Source organism: Oncorhynchus mykiss, chromosome 25, assembly GCF_057628025.1.
Source record: "Oncorhynchus mykiss isolate SJ-2025 chromosome 25, ASM5762802v1, whole genome shotgun sequence".
NCBI lineage: Eukaryota > Metazoa > Chordata > Actinopteri > Salmoniformes > Salmonidae > Oncorhynchus > Oncorhynchus mykiss.
The window spans coordinates 24807501-24830124 of record NC_143046.1 but is presented as its reverse complement, the minus strand read 5'-3'; the positions used below and the strand labels follow the sequence as shown (position 1 = coordinate 24830124).

Sequence of the window (22624 nt, the reverse complement as noted above, 5' to 3'; positions counted from 1 at the left end):
CAAAGATTTTCTATTGGGTTCAGATCTGGAGACTGGCTAAGCCTCTCCAGGACCTTGAGATGCTTCTTACGGAGCCACTCCTTAGTTCCCTGGCTGTGTGTTTCGGGTCGTTGTCATGCTGGAAGACCCAGGCACGACCCATCTTCAATGCTCTTACTGAGGGAAGGAGGTTGTTGACCAAGATCTCGCGATACATGGCCCCATCCATTCTCCCCTCAATACGGTGCAGTCGTCCTGTCCCCTTTGCAGAAAAGCATCCCCAAAGAATGATGTATCCACCTCCATGTTCCACGGTTGGGATGGTGTTCTTGAGGTTGTACTCATCCTTCTTCTTCCTCCAAACACGGCAAGTGGAGTTTAGACCAAAAAGCTCATTTTTTTTCTCATCAGACCACATGACCTTCTCCCATTCCTCCTCTGGATCATCCAGATGGTCATTGGCAAACTTCAGACGGGCCTGGACATGCGCTGGCTTGAGCAGGGGGACCTTGCGTGCGCTGCAGGATTTTAATCCATGACGGCTTAGTGTGTTACTAATGGTTTTCTTTGAGACTGTGGTCCCAGCTCTCTTCAGGTCATTGACCAGGTCCTGCCGTGTATTTCTGGGCTGATCCCTCACCTTCCTCATGATCATTGATGCCCCACGAGGTGAGATCTTGCATGGAGCCCCAGACCGAGGGTGATTGACCGTCATCTTGAACTTCTTCCATTTTCTAATAATTGCGCTAACAGTTGTTGCCTTCTCACCAAACTGCTTGCCTATTGTCTTGTTGCCTATCCCAGCCTTGTGCAGGTCTACAATTTTATCCCTGATATCCTTACACAGCTCTCTGGTCTTGGCAATTGTGGAGAGGTTGTAGTCTGTTTGATTGAGTGTGTGGACAGGGGTCTTTTATACAGGTAACGACTTCAAACAGGTTCAGTTAATACAGGTAATTAGTGGAGAACAGGAGGGATTCTTAAAGAAAAACTAACAGGTCTGTGAGAGCCGGAATTCTTACTGGTTGGTAGGTGATCAAATACTTATGTCATGCAATAAAATGCTAATTAATTACTTAAAAATCATACGATGTGATTTTCTGGATTTTTGTTTTAGATTCTGTCTCTCACAGTTGAAGTGTACCTCTGATAAAAAATTACAGAACTCTACATGCTTTGTAAGCAGGAAAACCTGCAAAATCGGCAGTGTATCAAATACTTGTTCTCCCCACTGTATATTCCTTTATATCACATCATCTGTATTCCTTTATATCACATCATCTGTATTCCTTTTTATCACATCAACTATATTCCTTTTTATCACATCATCTATATTCCTTTACCTCCATATCACATCATCTATATTCCTCTATATCACATCATCTATATTCCTTTACCTCCATATCACATCATATATATTCCTTTACCTCCATATCACATCATATATATTCCTTTACCTCTGTATCACATCATCTATATTCCTTTATATCACATCATCTATATTCCTTTACCTCCATATCACATCATATATATTCCTTTACCTCCATATCACATCATATATATTCCTTTACCTCTGTATCACATCATCTATATTCCTTTACCTCTGTATCACATCATCTATATTCCTTTACCTCCATATCACATCATCTATATTCCTTTATATCACATCATCTATATTCCTTTACCTCCATATCACATCATATATATTCCTTTACCTCCATATCACATCATATATATTCCTTTACCTCTGTATCACATCATCTATATTCCTTTACCTCTGTATCACATCATCTATATTCCTCTACATCACATCATCTATATTCCTCTATATCACATCATCTATATTCCTCTATATCACATCATCTATATTCCTTTATATCACATCATCTATATTCCTCTATATCACATCATCTATATTCCTCTACATCACATCATCTATATTCCTCTATATCACATCATCTATATTCCTCTACATCACATCATCTATATTCCTCTACATCACATCATCTATATTCCTCTATATCACATCATCTATATTCCTCTATATCACATCATCTATATTCCTTTTTATCACATCATCTATATTCCTTTATATCACATCATCTATATTCCTCTACATCACATCATCTATATTCCTCTACATCACATCATCTATATTCCTCTATATCACATCATCTATATTCCTCTACATCACATCATCTATATATTCCTCTACATCACATCATCTATATTCCTCTATATCACATCATCTATATTCCTCTACATCACATCATCTATATTCCTCTATATCACATCATCTATATTCCTCTACATCACATCATCTATATTCCTCTATATCACATCATCTATATTCCTCTACATCACATCATCTATATTCCTCTACATCACATCATCTATATTCCTCTATATCACATCATCTATATTCCTCTACATCACATCATCTATATTCCTCTATATCACATCATCTATATTCCTTTATATCACATCATCTATATTCCTCTATATCACATCATCTATATTCCTTTTTATCACATCATCTATATTCCTTTATATCACATCATCTATATTCCTCTACATCACATCATCTATATTCCTCTACATCACATCATCTATATTCCTCTATATCACATCATCTATATTCCTCTACATCACATCATCTATATATTCCTCTACATCACATCATCTATATTCCTCTATATCACATCATCTATATTCCTCTACATCACATCATCTATATTCCTCTATATCACATCATCTATATTCCTCTACATCACATCATCTATATTCCTCTATATCACATCATCTATATTCCTCTACATCACATCATCTATATTCCTCTACATCACATCATCTATATTCCTCTACATCACATCATCTATATTCCCTCTATATCACATCATCTATATTCCTCTATATCACATCATCTATATTCCTCTATATCACATCATCTATATTCCTCTACATCACATCATCTATATTCCTCTACATCACATCATCTATATTCCTCTACATCACATCATCTATATTCCCTCTATATCACATCATCTATATTCCCTCTATATCACATCATCTATATTCCTCTACATCACATCATCTATATTCCCTCTATATCACATCATCTATATTCCTCTATATCACATCATCTATATTCCTCTATATCACATCATCTATATTCCTCTACATCACATCATCTATATTCCTCTACATCACATCATCTATATGCCTCTACATCACATCATCTATATTCCTTTATATCACATCATCTTCACTCCTTTATATCACATCATCTATATTCCTCTATATCACATCATCTATATTCCCTCTATATCACATCATCTATATTCCTCTATATCACATCATCTATATTCCTCTATATCACATCATCTATATTCCTCTACATCACATCATCTATATTCCCTCTATATCACATCATCTATATTCCTCTACATCACATCATCTATATTCCTCTACATCACATCATCTATATTCCTCTACATCACATCATCTATATTCCTCTACATCACATCATCTATATTCCTCTATATCACATCATCTATATTCCCTCTATATCACATCATCTATATTCCTCTATATCACATCATCTATATGCCTCTACATCACATCATCTATATTCCTCTACATCACATCATCTATATTCCTTTATATCACATCATCTTCACTCCTTTATATCACATCATCTATATTCCTCTATATCACATCATCTATATTCCTCTACATCACATCATCTATATTCCTCTACATCACATCATCTATATTCCTTTATATCACATCATCTTCACTCCTTTATATCACATCATCTTCATTCCTTTATATCACATCATCTATATTCCTTTACCTCCATATCACATCATCTATATTCCTCTATATCACATCATCTATATTCCTCTACATCACATCATCTATATTCCTCTACATCACATCATCTTCATTCCTTTATATCACATCATCTTCACTCCTTTATATCACATCATCTATATTCCTCTATATCACATCATCTATATTCCTCTATTTCACATCATCTATATTCCTCTTTATCACATAATCTATATTCCTCTACATCACATCATCTATATTCCTTTATATCACTTCATCTTCACTCCTTTATATCACATCATCTATATTCCTCTATATCACATCATCTATAATCCTCTATATCACATCATCTATATTCCTCTATATCACATCATCTATATTCCTCTACATCACATCATCTATATTCCTCTATATCACATCATCTATATTCCTCTACATCACATCATCTATATTCCTCTATATCACATCATCTATATTCCTCTACATCACATCATCTATATTCCTCTATATCACATCATCTATATTCCTCTATATCACATCATCTATATTCCTCTATATCACATCATCTATATTCCTCTATATCACATCATCTATATTCCTCTATATCACATCATCTATATTCCTCTACATCACATCATCTATATTCCTCTACATCACATCATCTATATTCCTCTATATCACATCATCTATATTCCTCTATATCACATCATCTATATTCCTCTACATCACATCATCTATATTCCTTTTTATCACATCATCTGTATTCCTTTATATCACATCATCTATATTCCTTTACCTCCATATCACATCATCTGTATTCCTTTATATCACATCATCTGTATTCCTCTACATCACATCATCTATATTCCTTTACCTCTATATCACATCATCTGTGTTCCTCTACATCACATCATCTATATTCCTCTATATCACATCATCTGTATTCCTCTACATCACATCATCTATATTCCTTTACCTCTATATCACATCATCTGTGTTCCTCTACATCACATCATCTATATTCCTCTATATCACATCATCTGTATTCCTCTACATCACATCATCTATATTCCTCTATATCACATCATCTATATTCCTCTATATCACATCATCTATATTCCTCTATATCACATCATCTATATTCCTCTACATCACATCATCTATATTCCTTTTTATCACATCATCTGTATTCCTTTATATCACATCATCTATATTCCTCTATATCACATCATCTATATTCCTCTATATCACATCATCTGTATTCCTCTACATCACATCATCTATATTCCTTTACCTCTATATCACATCATCTGTATTCCTCTACATCACATCATCTATATGCCTCTATATCACATCATCTGTATTCCTCTACATCACATCATCTATATTCCTTTACCTCCATATCACATCATCTATATTCCTCTATATCACATCATCTATATGCCTCTACATCACATCATCTATATTCCTTTTTATCACATCATCTATATTCCTCTATATCACATCATCTATATTCCTCTATATCACATCATCTGTATTCCTCTACATCACATCATCTATATTCCTCTATATCACATCATATATATTCCTCTACATCACATCATCTATATTCCTCTATATCACATCATCTATATGCCTCTACATCACATCATCTATATTCCTTTTTATCACATCATCTATATTCCTCTACATCACATCATCTATATTCCTCTATATCACATCATCTATATGCCTCTACATCACATCATCTATATTCCTTTTTATCACATCATCTATATTCCTCTATATCACATCATCTATATTCCTCTACATCACATCATCTATATTCCTTTTTATCACATCATCTGTATTCCTTTATATCACATCATCTATATCCCTCTACATCACATCATCTATATTCCTCCATATCACATCATCTATATTCCTCTACATCACATCATCTATATTCCTCTATATCACATCATCTATATTCCTTTACCTCCATATCACATCATCTATATTCCTCTATATCACATCATCTATATTCCTCTACATCACATCATCTATATTCCTCTATATCACATCATCTATATTCCTCTACATCACATCATCTATATTCCTCTACATCACATCATCTATATTTCTCTATATCACATCATCTATATTCCTCTACATCACATCATCTATATTCCTCTATATCACATCATCTATATGCCTCTACATCACATCATCTATATTCCTCTATATCACATCATCTATATTCCTCTACATCACATCATCTATATTCCTTTACCTCCATATCACATCATCTATATTCCTCTATATCACATCATCTATATTCCTCTACATCACATCATCTATATTCCTCTACATCACATCATCTATATTCCTCTACATCACATCATCTATATTCCTCTACATCACATCATCTATATTCCTCTACATCACATCATCTATATTCCTCTACATCACATCATCTATATTCCTCTACATCACATCATCTATATTCCTCTATATCACATAATCTATATTCCTCTACATCACATCATCTATATTCCTCTACATCACATCATCTATATTCCTCTACATCACATCATCTATATTCCTCTACATCACATCATCTATATTCCTCTATATCACATCATCTATATTCCTCTACATCACATCATCTATATTCCTCTATATCACATCATCTATATTCCTCTACATCACATCATCTATATTCCTCTACATCACATCATCTATATTCCTCTACATCACATCATCTATATTCCTATACATCACATCATCTATATTCCTCTATATCACATCATCTATATGCCTCTACATCACATCATCTATATTCCTCTACATCACATCATCTATATTCCTTTACCTCCATATCACATCATCTATATTCCTCTATATCACATCATCTATATTCCTCTACATCACATCATCTATATTCCTCTACATCACATCATCTATATTCCTCTACATCACATCATCTTTATTCCTTTATGTCACATCATCTATATTCCTCTACATCACATCATCTTTATTCCTTTATATCACATCATCTATATTCCTCTACATCACATCATCTATATTCCTCTATATCACATAATCTATATTCCTCTACATCACATCATCTTTATTCCTTTATATCATCTTTATTCCTTTATATCTCATCATCTATCACATCATCTTTCAGTTGACACTCTCTGGCCAAGCTGCAAAGACAGAAGTCCTACTATTTATCTTTTTCAAATCTGATTTTAAACCTAACTTTAACCACACTCTTAACCCTAACCTTAAATGAAGACCAAAAAGCTCATTTTTATTTTCCTACATTTTTACGATATAGCCTATTTTGACTTTTCAACTTGGCCCCTACCACTCCAGATTCACTACTCTCCTCCTTCTCCTCTCGCTGTCTTGTCCCAATGGAATTCTTCAGAGTACAGACATACACACTCACAAGCACACAAACACACACTGGCATGCACACACACACTCACACACAAACAGACGCACTCATAGACCGTCTCTCATGGCCCCGCCCCTATCCTCATGCAGCTCAGGCCAGATCTCCGGCTGTCCATCATCCCCAATTACTGTGGCAACGGAGCAGTGCACACAGGCAGCCTGCAGATTGGCCAAATGACCCTGAACACATACACAAACACACAAACAAACACACACTCACATAGGTATATTAGTGTACAGTGTACACTTCATACTCCATCATGTGAGCAAAGAAGCGGTCATACTGTGTCTTCACTGCAGCACAGAGAGGCTGAACAGAACCGTGTGTATGTTGAAAATAGAAGGAGAGATAGAATACAAAGGAGTGGCTGACACAGTAAGAAAGATTAGGAGAGGTGAAGGAGAGAGAGTGTGAAGGGTCTATATGTGGGTGTATGTATTATTCTGGGAAAATGTAACCATTGTGTACATGTTTTTGTTTGGATTTCACAAAGTCAAAACATTTCTGTTAGAAAGGTGACTCGGTGTATGTGCAGTAGGAGAATATGTCTTTAAATGTTTGTGGTTTTAGGCAAGCATATATGTACCCCCATAATTCCCAAGGTATATTAGCTTAGCTTGGCACCAGGACCACCCTGTGGCTGACTGCCACTGCAGCACTGCCACCGACTGGTCATAGCAGCAATAATAGGATGCTTGAGAAGCTCTTGTCACTGAGCGAGCCTGATTGAAGAGACACATGAATGTCTGTCTGAACATCTGCGACAGTGTTTTTTCCTTTTCCCTCTCTCTCTCTCCCGTCTCGCTCTCTCCCCCATCTCGCTCTCTCCCCTGTCTCCCCCTCTCTCTTTCTCTCTCCCCCTCTTTCTCTCTCCCCCGTCTCGCTCTCTCTCCCCATCTCCCCCTCTCTCTCGCTCTCTATTGCTCTCTCTACTCTCTCTCTCTACTCTCCCTCTCTCTCTACTCTCCCTCTCTCTGTAGTCTATGAGTCTGATAGAGTTGGGGAACCCGTCTCAGAGTCTGGAGAATGTGTGTCGCTGGGCCTTCCTGCAGCAGAAACAGGAGACAGGAGATGCAGAGTACCACGACCACGCTATCTTCCTCACACGACAGGAGTTTGGGCCTACTGGCATGCAGGGTAATAAACACACACATACACGTACATACATACAGACATGCACACAACCACAGATGCGTGCACACACACACACACACACACACACACACACACACACACACACACACACACACACACACACACCACCCAGTTGTACTCTGTTGTGTTGTTGTGTTTGGTTTAGTGGTGTTTAGTACAGACAGAGTGAGAGCAGGCTAGCAGCATGTCTCAGGGGAGTTAGCTAGCTCTAAAGCTGCCCTTGGCTTCAGCTTTGGGCTGGAGAGAAGATCAATACACTACAGCCACAGACCTGCTAGTGAGAACAGAACAGACACTACAGCCACAGACCTGCTAGTGAGAACAGAACAGACACTACAGCCACAGACCTGCTAGTGAGAACAGAGCAGAGAGACTACAGTCACAGACCTTGTAGTGAGAACAGAGCAGAGAGACTCCAGTCCCAGACCTGCTAGTGGGACAGAACAGAGACTAAAGTCACAGACCTGCTAGTGAGAACAGAACAGAGCAGAACAGAGACTACAGTCACATACCTGCTAGTGAGAACAGAGCAGAGAGACTACAGAAACAGACCTGCTAGTGAGAACAGAACATAGACATCAGTCACAGACCTGCTAGTGAGAACAGAGCAGAGAGACTCCAGTCCCAGACCTGCTAGTGGGACAGAACAGAGACTAAAGTCACAGACCTGCTAGTGAGAACAGAACAGAGCAGAACAGAGACTACAGTCACATACCTGCTAGTGAGAACAGTGCAGAGAGACTACAGAAACAGACCTGCTAGTGAGAACAGAACAGAGACATCAGTCACAGACCTGCTAGTGAGAACAGAACAGACACTAAAGTCACAGACCTGCTAGTGAGAACAGAGCAGAGAGACTAGAGTCACAGACCTGCTAGTGAGAACAGAGCAGAGAGACTCCAGTCCCAGACCTGCTAGTGGGACAGAACAGAGACTACAGTCACAGACCTGCTAGTGAGAACAGAACAGAGCAAAACAGAGACTACAGTCACATACCTGCTAGTGAGAACAGAGCAGAGAGACTACAGTCACAGACCTGCTAGTGAGAACAGAACAGAGACATCAGTCACAGACCTGCTAGTGAGAACAGAACAGACACTACAGTCACAGACCTGCTAGTGAGAACAGAACAGAGACTACAGCCACAGACCTGCTAGTGAGAACAGAACAGACACTAAAGTCACAGACCTGCTAGTGAGACCAGAGCAGAGAGACTACAGTCACAGACCTGCTAGTGGGAACTGAACAGAGACTACAGTCACATACCTGCTAGTGAGAACAGAACAGAGAGAGACTCCAGTCACAGACCTGCTAGTGGGAACAGAACAGAGACTACAGTCAAATAACTGCTAGTGAGAACAGAGCAGAGAGACTACAGTCACAGACCTGCTAGTGGGAACAGAACAGACACTACAGTCACAGACCTGCTAGTGAGAACAGAACAGAGACTACAGTCACAGACCTGCTAGTGAGAACAGAACAGACACTACAGTCACAGACCTGCTAGTGAGAACAGAACAGAGAGACTCCAGTCACAGACCTGCTAGTGAGAACAGAACAGAGACTACAGTCACAGACCTGCTAGTGAGAACAGAACAGAGACTACTGCCACAGACCTGCTAGTGAGAACAGAGAGAGACTACAGTCACAGACCTGCTAGTGAGAACAGAGAGAGACTAGAGCCACAGACCTGCTAGGTAAAACAGAGAGACTACAGTCACAGACCTTCTAGGTAAAACAGAGAGAGACTACAGTCACAGACCTGCGAGCGAGAACAGAGAGAGACTACAGCCACAGACCTGCTAGCCACTAGAGAGAACAAATCCCTAAGAGACAGTGACAGGGCATTCTCTGAGAGCTGTACAAGAGACACAGTCAGGTCACTGAGCTCTAGCTTCTGAGAGGTTCCTGTTTGGTTTGAGTAGGTCAAAGTTGAATTTATTGTAATTCACAATGCTACATACTATCCGCACTAACCATACTATTTGTGACGTAAACTGAGTAGTGTAGTATGCTTATTAGTCAAAGTATGGATAGAGTTAGTAAGCCAAAAGTTTGCGGATGTCGTACTACATTCGCCAAAATACCAAGTATACAAGGAATGGACACTATTTACGTAATGCAATTCTTCAGAAAATGGGCGTGGCTTCACAACGTTCTCAGATTTGAAGAAAATGGCGGAAAATATGCGGCGAGATCAGATATAACAATGTGTTGCTTTAACTAATTATGACAAATGTTAAGAACATTTTGAGTAATGTAATAATGTAATGACGTTTCAAAAAAGTTATGTTGGCTGACAATTTGATAACTACACTGTCCTTATAGCATATCATAGCATATCATAGCATATCATTACAGCAGTATGTACCGCTCTCTTTTTTGCTACCTATTGTAACATTAGTTGGTTACATCGAACTTGCCAGTATATTTACTTTATGCTATCTAACTAACTATCCAATGTGAATTGGGTTGATTATTCACGTCATTCAGAGTTTAGCAAAATGGTGTAGTCTTTCGTTCGGGTCCGTTCGCAAACTCTAAATCTACTCCGATTTCAAAGCGCTCTCGCCTGACTGACAGAGGCTGAGCTCAGAATAACTGATGAATTTGCGAACACTCAACACCCATTGAATTTGGCCGGTGCCAGTAAACGTTGGCAGAAACAGGTAATTAAATTGTTGCCAACAGCATAGTCACTAACGCTCTGGTTAACATGAAAACTGCCTAACCAGCTAACTAGTCAGAGGTAGGTCTTCTCTAATTTGTGTCTGGAAGAAGCCAATGACTGGAGTGGTGAGGTCTCAACCCTACTCCTCGGCCACAGCGTCCTGTGTACGCTCTCAATTTATAAATGACAATCTGACAACGCCCTGAATACACGAACGCCCTGAGCACACTCTGGCACTCCAGATTGAATTTACAAACACACCCAAAGTCTAGTAATTTGTTATGCTAACAAGCTAGCAAGAAGTTGCATAGCAACAGCATCAACTCCCGGTAGACAGGCGAAGAGCTAGTACCCTCAACCAAAAGGATATACTAAAATTACGGTATACTAAAATGAACTAATAGCATATAGTATGTGTTATATACTAATTAAGTATGTAGTATACAGTATATTAGTATGGGTATTCAAACACAACACTCTTTCTTGCTTCCTTTCTTCTTAATGATCCCTGACTACCCTTCTTTCTTTCTATTACAACTTCCCTGCCTCTCCTCCCTCCCTCCTCTCTACCTTCCTCTCTCCCTCCTCCTCCTCTCTTCCTGCCTCTCCTCCCTCCCTCCTCTCTTCCTTCCTCTCTCCCTCCTCCTCCTCTCTTCATGCCTCTCCTCCCACCCTACTCTCTTCCTGCCTCTCCTCCCTCCCTACTCTCTTCCTTCCTCTCTCCCTCCTACCCCTCTCTTCCTGCCTCTCCTCCCTCCCTACTCTCTTCCTTCCTCTCTCCCTCCTACCCCTCTCTTCCTGCCTCTCCTCCCTCCCTCCTCTCTTCCTTCCTCTCGCCCTCCTCCTCCTCTCTTCCTGCCTCTCCTCCCTCCCTCCTCTCTTCCTTCCTCTCTTTCTCCTCCTCCTCTCTTCCTGCCTCTCCTCCCTCCCTCCCTCCCTCCTCTTCCTTCCTCTCTCCCCTCCTCCTCTTCTCTTCCTGCCTCTCCTCCCTCCCTCCCTCCTCTCTTCCTGCCTCTCCTCCCTCCCTACTCTCTTCCTTCCTCTCTCCCTCCTACCCCTCTCTTCCTGCCTCTCCTCCCTCCCTCCTCTCTTCCTTCCTCTCTCCCTCCTCCTCCTCTTCCTGCCTCTCCTCCCTCCCTCCTCTCTTCCTTCCTCTCTTTCTCCTCCTCCTCTCTTCCTGCCTCTCCTCCCTCCCTCCCTCCCTCCTCTTCCTTCCTCTCTCCCTCCTCCTCCTCTCTTCATGCCTCTCCTCCCACCCTACTCTCTTCCTGCCTCTCCTCCCTCCCTACTCTCTTCCTTCCTCTCTCCCTCCTACCCCTCTCTTCCTGCCTCTCCTCCCTCCCTACTCTCTTCCTTCCTCTCTCCCTCCTACCCCTCTCTTCCTGCCTCTCCTCCCTCCCTCCTCTCTTCCTTCCTCTCTCCCTCCTCCTCCTCTCTTCCTGCCTCTCCTCCCTCCCTCCTCTCTTCCTTCCTCTCTTTCTCCTCCTCCTCTCTTCCTGCCTCTCCTCCCTCCCTCCCTCCCTCCTCTTCCTTCCTCTCTCCCTCCTCCTCTTCTCTTCCTGCCTCTCCTCCCTCCCTCCCTCCCTCTCTTCCTGCCTCTCCCCTCCTCCCTACTCTCTTCCTTCCTCTCTCCCTCCTACCCCTCTCTTCCTGCCTCTCCTCCCTCCCTCCTCTCTTCCTTCCTCTCTCCCTCCTCCTCCTCTCTTCCTGCCTCTCCTCCCTCCCTCCTCTCTACCTTCCTCTCTCCCTCCTCCTCCTCTCTTCCTGCCTCTCCTCCCTCCCTCCTCTCTTCCTTCCTCTCTCCCACCTCCTCCTCTCTTCATGCCTCTCCTCCCACCCTACTCTCTTCCTGCCTCCCTCCCTCCCTACTATCTCTTCCTTCCTCTCTCCCTCCTACCCCTCTCTTCCTGCCTCTCCTCCCTCCCTACTCTCTTCCTTCCTCTCTCCCTCCTACCCCTCTCTTCCTGCCTCTCCTCCCTCCCTCCTCTCTTCCTTCCTCTCTCCTCCTCCTCCTCTCTTCCTGCCTCTCCTCCCTCCCTCCTCTCTTCCTTCCTCTCTTCTCCTCCTCCTCTCTTCCTGCCTCTCCTCCCTCCCTCCCTCCCTCCTCTTCCTTCCTCTCTCCCTCCTCCTCTTCTCTTCCTGCCTCTCCTCCCTCCCTCCCTCCTCTCTTCCTGCCTCTCCTCCCTCCCTCCTCGCTTCCTTCCTCTCTCCCTCCTCCTCCTCTATTCCTGCCTCTCCTCCCTCCCTCCTCTCTTCCTTCCTCTCTCCCTCCTCCTCCTCTCTTCCTGCCTCTCCTCCCTCCCTCCTCTCTTCCTTCCTTGCTCCCTCCTCCTCCTCCTCTCTTCCTGCCTCTCCTCCCTCCCTCCTCTCTTCCTTCCTCTCTCCCTCCTCCTCCTCTCTTCCTGCCTCTCCTCCCCCTACTCTCTTCCTTCCTTCCTCCCTCCCTCCCTCCCTCCCTCCTCCTCTCTTCCTTCCTCTCTCCCTCCTCTTCCTTCCTCTCTCCCTCCTCCTCTTTTCTTCCTGCCTCCCTCCCTCCCTCCCTCCTCTCTTCCTGCCTCTCCTCCCTCCCTCCTCTCTTCCTTCCTCTCTCCCTCCTCCTCCTCTCTTCCTGCCTCTCCTCCCTCCCTCCTCTCTTCCTTCCTCTCTCCCTCCTCCTCCTCTCTTCCTGCCTCTCCTCCCTCCCTCCTCTCTTCCTTCCTTACTCCCTCCTCCTCCTCCTCTCTTCCTGCCTCTCCTCCCTCCCTCCTCTCTTCCTTCCTCTCTCCCTCCTCCTCCGCCTCTTCCTGCCTCTCCTCCCCCTACTCTCTTCCTTCCTTCCTCACTCCCTCCCTCCCTCCCTCCCTCCCTCCCTCCCTCCCTCCCTCCCTCCCTCCCTCCCTCCCTCCCTCCCTCCCTCCCTCCCTCCCTCCTCCTCTCTTCCTTCCCTCCCTCCCCTCCTCTCTTCCTTCCTCTCTCCCTCCTCCTCCTCTCTTCCTGCCTCTCCTCCCTCCCTCCTCTCTCCCTTCCTCTCTCCCTCCTACCCCTCTCTTCCTGCCTCTCCTCCCTCCCTCCCTCCTCCTTCCTTCCTCTCTCCCTCCTACCCCTCTCTTCCTGCCTCTTCTCCTCCCTACTCTCTTCCTTCCTCTCTCCCTCCTCCTCCCTCTCTTCCTGCCTCTCCTCCCTCCCTCCTCTCTTCCTTCCTCTCTCTCTCCTCCTCTCTTCCTTCCTCTCCTCCCTCCCTCCCTCCTCTTCCTTCCTCTCTCCCTCCTCCTCTTCTCTTCCTGCCTCTCCTCCCTCCCTCCCTCCTCTCTTCCTGCCTCTCCTCCCTCCCTCCTCTCTTCCTTCCTCTCTCCCTCCTCCTCCTCTCTTCCTGCCTCTCCTCCCTCCCTCCTCTCTTCCTTCCTCTCTCTCTCCTCCTCCTCTCTTCCTGCCTCTCCTCCCTCCCTCCTCTCTTCCTTCCTTACTCCCTCCTCCTCCTCCTCTCTTCCTGCCTCTCCTCCCTCCCTCCTCTCTTCCTTCCTCTCTCCCTCCTCCTCCTCTCTTCCTGCCTCTCCTCCCCCTACTCTCTTCCTTCTTCCCTCCCTCCCTCCCTCCCTCCTCCTCTCTTCCTTCCTCCCTCCCTCCTCTCTTCCTTCCTCTCTCCTTCCTCCTCCTCTCTTCCTGCCTCTCCTCCCTCCCTCCTCTCTCCCTTCCTCTCTCCCTCCTACCCCTCTCTTCCTGCCTCTCCTCCCTCCCTCCCTCCTCTCTTCCTTCCTCTCTCCCTCCTACCCCTCTCTTCCTGCCTCTTCTCCCTCCCAACTCTCTTCCTTCCTCTCTCCCTCCTACCCCTCTCTTCCTGCCTCTTCTCCCTCCCTACTCTCTTCCTTCCTCTCTCCCTCCTCCTCCTCTCTTCCTGCATCTCCTCCCTCCCTCCTCTCTTCCTTCCTCTCTCTCTCCTCCTCCTCTCTTCCTGCCTCTCCTTCCTCCCTCCCTCCCTCCTCTTCCTTCCTCTCTCCCTCCTCCTCCTCTCTTCCTGCCTCTCCTCCCTCCCTCCTCTCTTCCTTCCTCTCTCCCTCCTACCCCTCTCTTCCTGCCTCTCCCTCCCTCCCTCCCTCCTCTCTTCCTTCCTCTCTCCCTCCTACCCCTCTCTTCCTGCCTCTTCTCCCTCCCTTTACTCTCTTCCTTCCTCTCTCCCTCCTCCTCCTCTCTTCCTGCCTCTCCTCCTCCCTCCTCTCTCTTCCTTCTCTCTCTCTCCTCCTCCTCTCTTCCTGCCTCTCCTCCTCCCTCCCTCCCTCCTCCTCTTCCTTCTCTCTCCCTCCTCCTTTTCTCTTCCTGCCTCTCCTCCCTCCCACCCTCCTCTCTTCCTGCCTCTCCTCCCTCCCTCCTCTCTTCCTTCCTCTCTCCCTCCCTCCTCCTCTCTTCCTTCCTCCCTCCCTCCCTCTCTTCCTTCCTCTCTCCCTCCTCCTCCTCTCTTCCTGCCTCTCCTCCCTCCCTCCCTCTCTCCCTTCCTCTCTCCCTCCTACCCCTCTCTTCCTTCCTCTCCTCCCTCCCTCCCTCCTCTCTTCCTTCCTCTCTCCCTCCTACCCCTCTCTTCCTGCCTCTCTCCCTCCCTACTCTCTTCCTTCCTCTCTCCCTCCTCCTCCTCTCTTCCTGCCTCTCCTCCCTCCCTCCTCTCATCCTTCCTCTCTCTCTCCTCCTCCTCTCTTCCTGCCTCTCCTCCCTCCCTCCCTCCCTCCTCTTCCTTCCTCTCTCCCTCCTCCTCTTCTCTTCCTGCCTCTCCTCCCTCCCTCCCTCCTCTCTTCCTGCCTCTCCTCCCTCCCTCCTCTCTTCCTTCCTCTCTCCCTCCTCCTCCTCTCTTCCTGCCTCTCCTCCCTCCCTCCTCTCTTCCTTCCTCTCTCTCTCCTCCTCCTCTCTTCCTGCCTCTCCTCCCTCCCTCCTCTCTTCCTTCCTTACTCCCTCCTCCTCCTCCTCTCTTCCTGCCTCTCCTCCCTCCTCCTCTCTTCCTTCCTCTCTCCCTCCCTCCTCTCTCTTCCTGCCTCTCCTCCCCTACTCTCTTCCTTCTTCCCTCCCTCCCTCCCTCCCTCCTCCTCTCTTCCTTCTCCCTCCTCCTCTCTTCCTTCCTCTCTCCTTCCTCCTCTCTTCCTGCCTCTCCTCCCTCCCTCCTCTCTCCCTTCCTCTCTCCTCCTACCCCTCTCTTCCTGCCTCTCCTCCCTCCCTCCTCCTCTCTTCCTTCCTCTCTCCCTCCTACCCCTCTCTTCCTGCCTCTTCTCCCTCCCTACTCTCTTCCTTCCTCTCTCCCTCCTACCCCTCTCTTCCTGCCTCTTCTCCCTCCCTACTCTCCTTCCTCTCTCCCTCCTCCTCCTCTCTTCCTGCATCTCCTCCCTCCCTCCTCTCTTCCTTCCTCTCTCTCTCCTCCTCCTCTCTTCCTGCCTCCCCTCTCCCTCCCTCCCTCCTCCTCTTCCTTCCTCTCTCCCTCCTCCTCCTCTCTTCCTGCCTCTCCTCCCTCCCTCCTCTCTTCCTTCCTCTCTCCCTCCTACCCCTCTCTTCCTGCCTCTCCTCCCTCCCTCCCTCCTCTCTTCCTTCCTCTCTCCTCCTACCCCTCTCTTCCTGCCTCTTCTCCCTCCCTTTACTCTCTTCCTTCCTCTCTCCCTCCTCCTCCTCTCTTCCTGCCTCTCCTCCCTCCCTCCTCTCTTCCTTCCTCTCTCTCCTCCTCTCCTCTCTTCCTGCCTCTCCTCCCTCCCTCCCTCCCTCCTCTTCCTTCCTCTCTCCCTCCTCCTCTTCTCTTCCTGCCTCTCCTCCCTCCCTCCCTCCTCTCTTCCTGCCTCTCCTCCCTCCCTCCTCTCTTCCTTCCTCTCTCCCTCCTCCTCCTCTCTTCCTGCCTCTCCTCCCTCCCTCCTCCTCTTCCTTCCTCTCTCCCTCCTCCTCCTCTCTTCCTGCCTCTCCTCCTTCCCTCCTCTCTTCCTTCCTTACTCCCTCCTCCTCCTCTCTTCCTGCCTCTCCTCCCTCCCTCCTCTCTTCCTTCCTCTCTCCCTCCTCCTCCTCTCTTCCTGCCTCTCCTCCCCCTACTCTCTTCCCTCCCTTCCTTCCTCCCTCCCTCCCTCCCTCCCTCCCTCCCTCCCTCCCTCCCTCCCTCCCTCCCTCCTCCTCTCTTCCTTCCTCCCTCCCTCCTCTCTTCCTTCCACTCTCCCTCCTCCTCCTCTCTTCCTGCCTCTCCAACTCCCTCCCTCTCCCTTCCTCTCTCCCTCCCACCCCTCTCTTCCTGCCTCTCCTCCCTCCCTCCCTCTCTCGTCCTTCCTCTCTCCCTCCTACCCCTCTCTTCCTGCCTCTTCTCCCTCCCTACTCTCTTCCTTCCTCTCTCCCTCCTCCTCCTCTCTTCCTGCATCTCCTCCCTCCCTCCTCTCTTCCTTCCTCTCTCTCTCCTCCTCCTCTCTTCCTGCCTCTCCTTCCTCCCTCCCTCCCTCCTCTTCCTTCCTCTCTCCCTCCTCCTCCTCTCTTCCTGCCTCTCCTCCCTCCCTCCTCTCTTCCTTCCTTTCTCCCTCCTCCTCCTCTCTTCCTTCCCTCTCCTCCCTATACTCTCTTCCTTCCTCTCTCCCTCCTCCTCCTCTCTTCCTGCCTCTCTCCCTCCCTCCTCTCTTCCTGCCTCTCTCCCTCCTCCTCCTCTCTTCCTGCCTCTCTCCCTCCTCTCCTCCTCTCTTCCTGCCTCTTCTCCCTCCCTCCTCTCTTCCTTCCTTACTCCCTCCTCCTCCTCTCTCTCCTCTCTTCCTGCCTCTCCTCCCTCCCTCCCTCTCTTCCTTCCTCTCTCCCTCCTCCTCCTCTCTTCCTGCCTCTCCCCCCTCCTCTCTTCCTTCCCTCCTCTCTTCCTTCCTCCCTCCCTCCTCTCTTCCTTCCTCTCTCCCTCCTCCTCCTCTCTTCCTGCCTCTCCTCCCTCCCTCCTCTCTTCCTTCCCTATCTCCCTCCTCCTCCTCTCTTTCCTGCCTCTCCTCCCTCCCTCCTCTCTTCCTTCCTCTCTCCCTCCTCCTCCTCTCTTCCTGCCTCTCCTCCCTCCTCTCTTCCTTACCTCTCTCCCTCCTCCTCTTCTCTTCCTGCCTCTCCTCCCTCCCTCCTCTCTTCCTTCCTCTTCCTTCCTCTCTCCCTCCATCCCTCCCTCTCACTGCTCTCTCCCTTCCTCTTCTCTCACTACTGTCTCCTTTCTTCAGGTTATGCTCCAGTAACAGGGATGTGTCAGCCAGTGAGGAGCTGTACTCTGAACCATGAGGATGGCTTCTCTTCTGCCTTTGTGGTAGCACACGAGACGGGACATGTGTGAGTACACACACACTCAAACACACACACATACACACACACACACTCAAACACACACACTTAATCACAGACAGGCACACTCACACACTCATACTCACACACAAACACTCACACACACTCAAATGCACATAAATACACGCACGCACGCACACGCACACACACACACACACACACACACACACACACACACACACACACACACTAAAACACACATACTCACACACACACACTCAAATACACGTACTCACACATACGCATACACGCACACTAACACACTGTATCGACTTAATCACACAATTTAAAAAACATTCTATCCACCATAACACATTGAAGTAGACCCATACGCCTGTTCCTCTGCTCCCCCCTCCCTCCCTCCCTGCCTCTCTCTCTCCCCCAGGCTGGGTATGGAACACGACGGCCAGGGGAATCGCTGTGGAGACGAGGTGCACATGGGGAGCATCATGGCCCCGTTGGTCCAAGCTGCCTTCCACCGCTTCCACTGGTCCCGCTGTAGCCAGCAGGAGCTAGGACGTTACCTACAGTGAGTCTATCACACAGCTACTGTATACACACACTTACACACGTTACAATCCAAACAACGTGTTTGCCTTTCCACTAGAACTGAATGACTCCAGACCACAAACAAACTATAGGAACTCCACTCTGTTAGGTCTGCCAGTGTTCAGCATACAGTTCTCCAATATGAAAACTCATGCAGCCTGAGGAGGGGTGCTGAACTGAAATGTTTGCTGTTCCCAACAATACAATACAAAATATATTAAAACTACCACTCTCCTTTATTCACTGAATAAGAAACCACTGCTAGCTCATATATCTTTTGACTCCTCCCCCAGATCCTACGACTGTCTCCGTGACGACCCCTACGAACATAACTGGCCATCCCTGCCCAGACTTCCTGGTCTGCACTACTCCATGAACGAACAGTGTCGCTTCGACTTCGGTGTGGGCTACGTAATGTGTACAGCGGTAAGAATTCCCCAAAGGAACAAGTGGTATACTAACACATCTACTAACTATATATTAATACTAATATATACATATATATGTCACCAGGGAAACAAGTATCTATTGCCACCTAACGGTCCTAACGTCTCCCACAGTTTTACCATTTCTCAGTATTTGAAAAGCCACTTCAGCACCACTTCACACTTTCAGTCCCCACTGATGCAGTAGGGTGACTAGGGTTACATCCACGCCTGGATAGAATGACTCCTCACTCCTCACTGAATTAAGTCCCTACTGACCTAAGTCCCCACTTGAATAAGTGTTTTCCTTAAAGCATCTTGACACTGACTGAAGAGCTCATCTTTTTTAGACAGGCTGTTCAAGAGCTGTTCTGATTGAGAGTTGAGCTGACCTGCTCTTTGCTTTGCACACGTTGCTAGATTACCCTGTATTCTGTTGTCAACCCATTCTTTAGCTGCAAAAGGTGAGCCAGGCTGGAACACAGGTAAGGTTACCCCCCCACACCCCCCACTCGGAGCCATGTGGCCGCTTTTATCGTTTTCCTCTGATTGATATCAGTGTCGTCGTCGTTGTTGCAACGTTACTCGTACATTTTTTTATTTATTTAGTTCTGCCCATCGTCACATTATTGTGCCTGGCATGTGTACTGCAGGATTCTAAACACAATCTCTGTTTCTGGTTCCCATATAGTACCTACCAAAGAGAAAAAAGTACAACGCTGGATTTGTCCCAAACAGCTTTCCTGGATCTCATAGCTAGACAGAGTCAACCAAAGCAAATGAGCTCAACCCTGACACACGCATGACACCTTTTACTGTAAATGTCTGTGTGACTTTTTGGCCGTTCAGAAAGACATATTGGCATGTAGAACATAGGTAGAAAAAGGGTGGAAAGAAAGAGAGAGAGAGAAGTTTCCAGACAGAAAGAAAGGTCTGGAGCAAAAGCTGCTTTTTCTATGTTCGGGTTTAGGATCCTGCAGTGTCGCGTGCCAGCTTACCAAGCTGATGTCATCAGTGCCAACCAACCATCAGGCTGACTTTTGACCCTGCTGTAACCTCAACTAGAGGGGTCACCTGAGGTCTTTCTGGGTAGGGAGTCTGGCTCGGCTCTGTTATTGTGGCAAGGGGGACAGAGGAGGGAGCGGAGGGAAACAGCTGAGAGAGAAGAGAGTTTGTCACAGATCTAAGATCAGTTTATTCTCCCCAGCATCCTTACCTGAACCATTAGGGGCATAGAATGAAAAAGGACAACTTTATTCTTCTCTGAATCAATGATCGGTCATGTTGACCATTTTATATTCATCTTCTGCCCTCCTCTCTGACCCCACAGAGCTGCAGGGTGTCTCAGTCAGAGTCTCTCTCTCCTCATCCTCTTTGGTTGTGTCGGCATGCTCTCTGGCTTCCTGTACAGCCGTGTTGTTGTAACAGTGAACCAGTGATGGACTACTACAGTACACCGCCGTCTGGACTCCTGTGGATGTTATTATTTTGTATATTTTATTGTACATGTGCAGTCAGTGGTACATTTGATTTTTTATCTCTGGTGTAGTAGGTCTGAGGTGATTTCTGGAATGTTCTGTGATGCTAGCTACTCCCAGTGACTGGTGTGCATATCAGACAGATCTGTTCTTTCTTGTGACTGTTGCAGGTCACCTGTCTACTCTGGTGATATGTTAAGGTACTGGCTGTGTGTGTATAATGTGAGAGGGCGTGTGTGTGAGGATGTCTCTCTCTCTCTCTGTCCATTGCAGTACCGAACGTTTGACCCCTGCAAACAGCTGTGGTGCAGCCACCCTGACAACCCCTTCTTCTGCAAGACCAAGAAAGGACCGCCAATCGACGGAACCATGTGTGGGGACGGGAAGGTACACTAACATAAGCACGGACGCATGCAAACACACACACACACACGCACACGCACACGCACACGCACACACACACACACGCACACACGCACGCACGCACGCACACACACAGACACAAACACGCACACGCACACACACACACACACGCACACACGCACGCACACACGCACGCACGCACGCACGCACACACACTCACACAGACACAAACACACACACACACACACACGCACACACGCACGCACGCACGCACGCACACACACTCACACAGACACAAACACACACACACACGCACACACACACACAGACACAAACACACACACACACACACAAACACACACAAACCTACATACATTATAATATTAATATTATACATACTCACACACACCACAGTAATGGTAAAAAATGTTGCTATCTGACAGTCTCTCCCCTTTCTCATCCTATCACAGCACTGCTTCAAAGGTCACTGTATCTGGCTGACCAATGACATGATAAAGCAGGATGGTGGGTGGGGCGTGTGGAGCCAGTTTGGGTCCTGCACTCGTACCTGTGGAGGAGGGGTGCAGTTCAGAACCCGCGAATGTGACAACCCCAGGTACATAAATATCAACTATTGAGAAGTCTACCTTTCCATGGTATCATAGTGAAAAGGTGTTAGATCTTGTCATTACAGAACATAACCAACATGGTATCATTGCTATCCATCACATTGTGATGGTTTTGCAAAAATATATGCGTCATCACTGTTCACATCGACCTTGTTTAACATTTCTGCCCCTCCCTCTCTCTCTCTTCCCTCTCCCCCTGTCCTCCCTAGGCCTGCTAACGGAGGTCGTACCTGTCTGGGTGCTAACCGCCAGTTCCAGCTGTGTAACAGCCAGGAGTGTGAGGAGCTGTACAGTGACTTCAGGGAGGAGCAGTGCCGTAGGTTGGACACCGAGTTTGAGTTCCACAACAACAAACACCACTGGCTTCCTTATGAACACACCGACCGTAAGTAGCCTACACACAGACAGACTTCCCCAAATGGTCGGTTGGGATGGAGACACTTGCGGTCCTCCAATCGGCTCCTTTTGCTTTGTGGCCAAAGTCTGTTGTATCTGCTGTAGAGATTGCTTGGAGGCAGATTGAGAGTTGTGTTATGGTCAACAACAGCTGGTTTTCTGCTGAGCAGTGTGAAAACACCTATATTCAAAAAGAAAACTTGTGTCTTTCTAAAACAACAAACCCTTTCCTGAACCCATCTGAAAAAAAACTCTATTTGAACTCTCTCACTCCACCTAATCACACTGATGTCATCTGAGCTCTTTTCCAGTCTCTCTCTCTCTCTCTCTCTCTCTCTCTCTCCAGCCAGCTGTTGTGAATCACAGAGCATATGTTTAAACCATCAGAACTCAGAAATAGGAATCCCATCTCTTCTTTCTCTCCA

The 22624-nt window shown here is 46.6% G+C and overlaps 1 protein-coding gene across 1 annotated transcript in view; it reads left to right on the top strand.

Moving 5' to 3' along the window:
* The window catches only part of LOC110504815 (A disintegrin and metalloproteinase with thrombospondin motifs 2), a 241852-nt gene that overhangs the window by 205393 nt on the left and 13835 nt on the right, over positions 1-22624 (top strand). The window contains exons 6-12 of the mRNA XM_036969571.2: positions 8242-8398; positions 18242-18347; positions 18745-18888; positions 19202-19334; positions 21085-21198; positions 21645-21790; positions 22013-22188. Coding sequence (XP_036825466.2) covers positions 8242-8398; positions 18242-18347; positions 18745-18888; positions 19202-19334; positions 21085-21198; positions 21645-21790; positions 22013-22188 — 976 coding nt within the window. The remainder of the gene's footprint in view (positions 1-8241; positions 8399-18241; positions 18348-18744; positions 18889-19201; positions 19335-21084; positions 21199-21644; positions 21791-22012; positions 22189-22624) is intronic.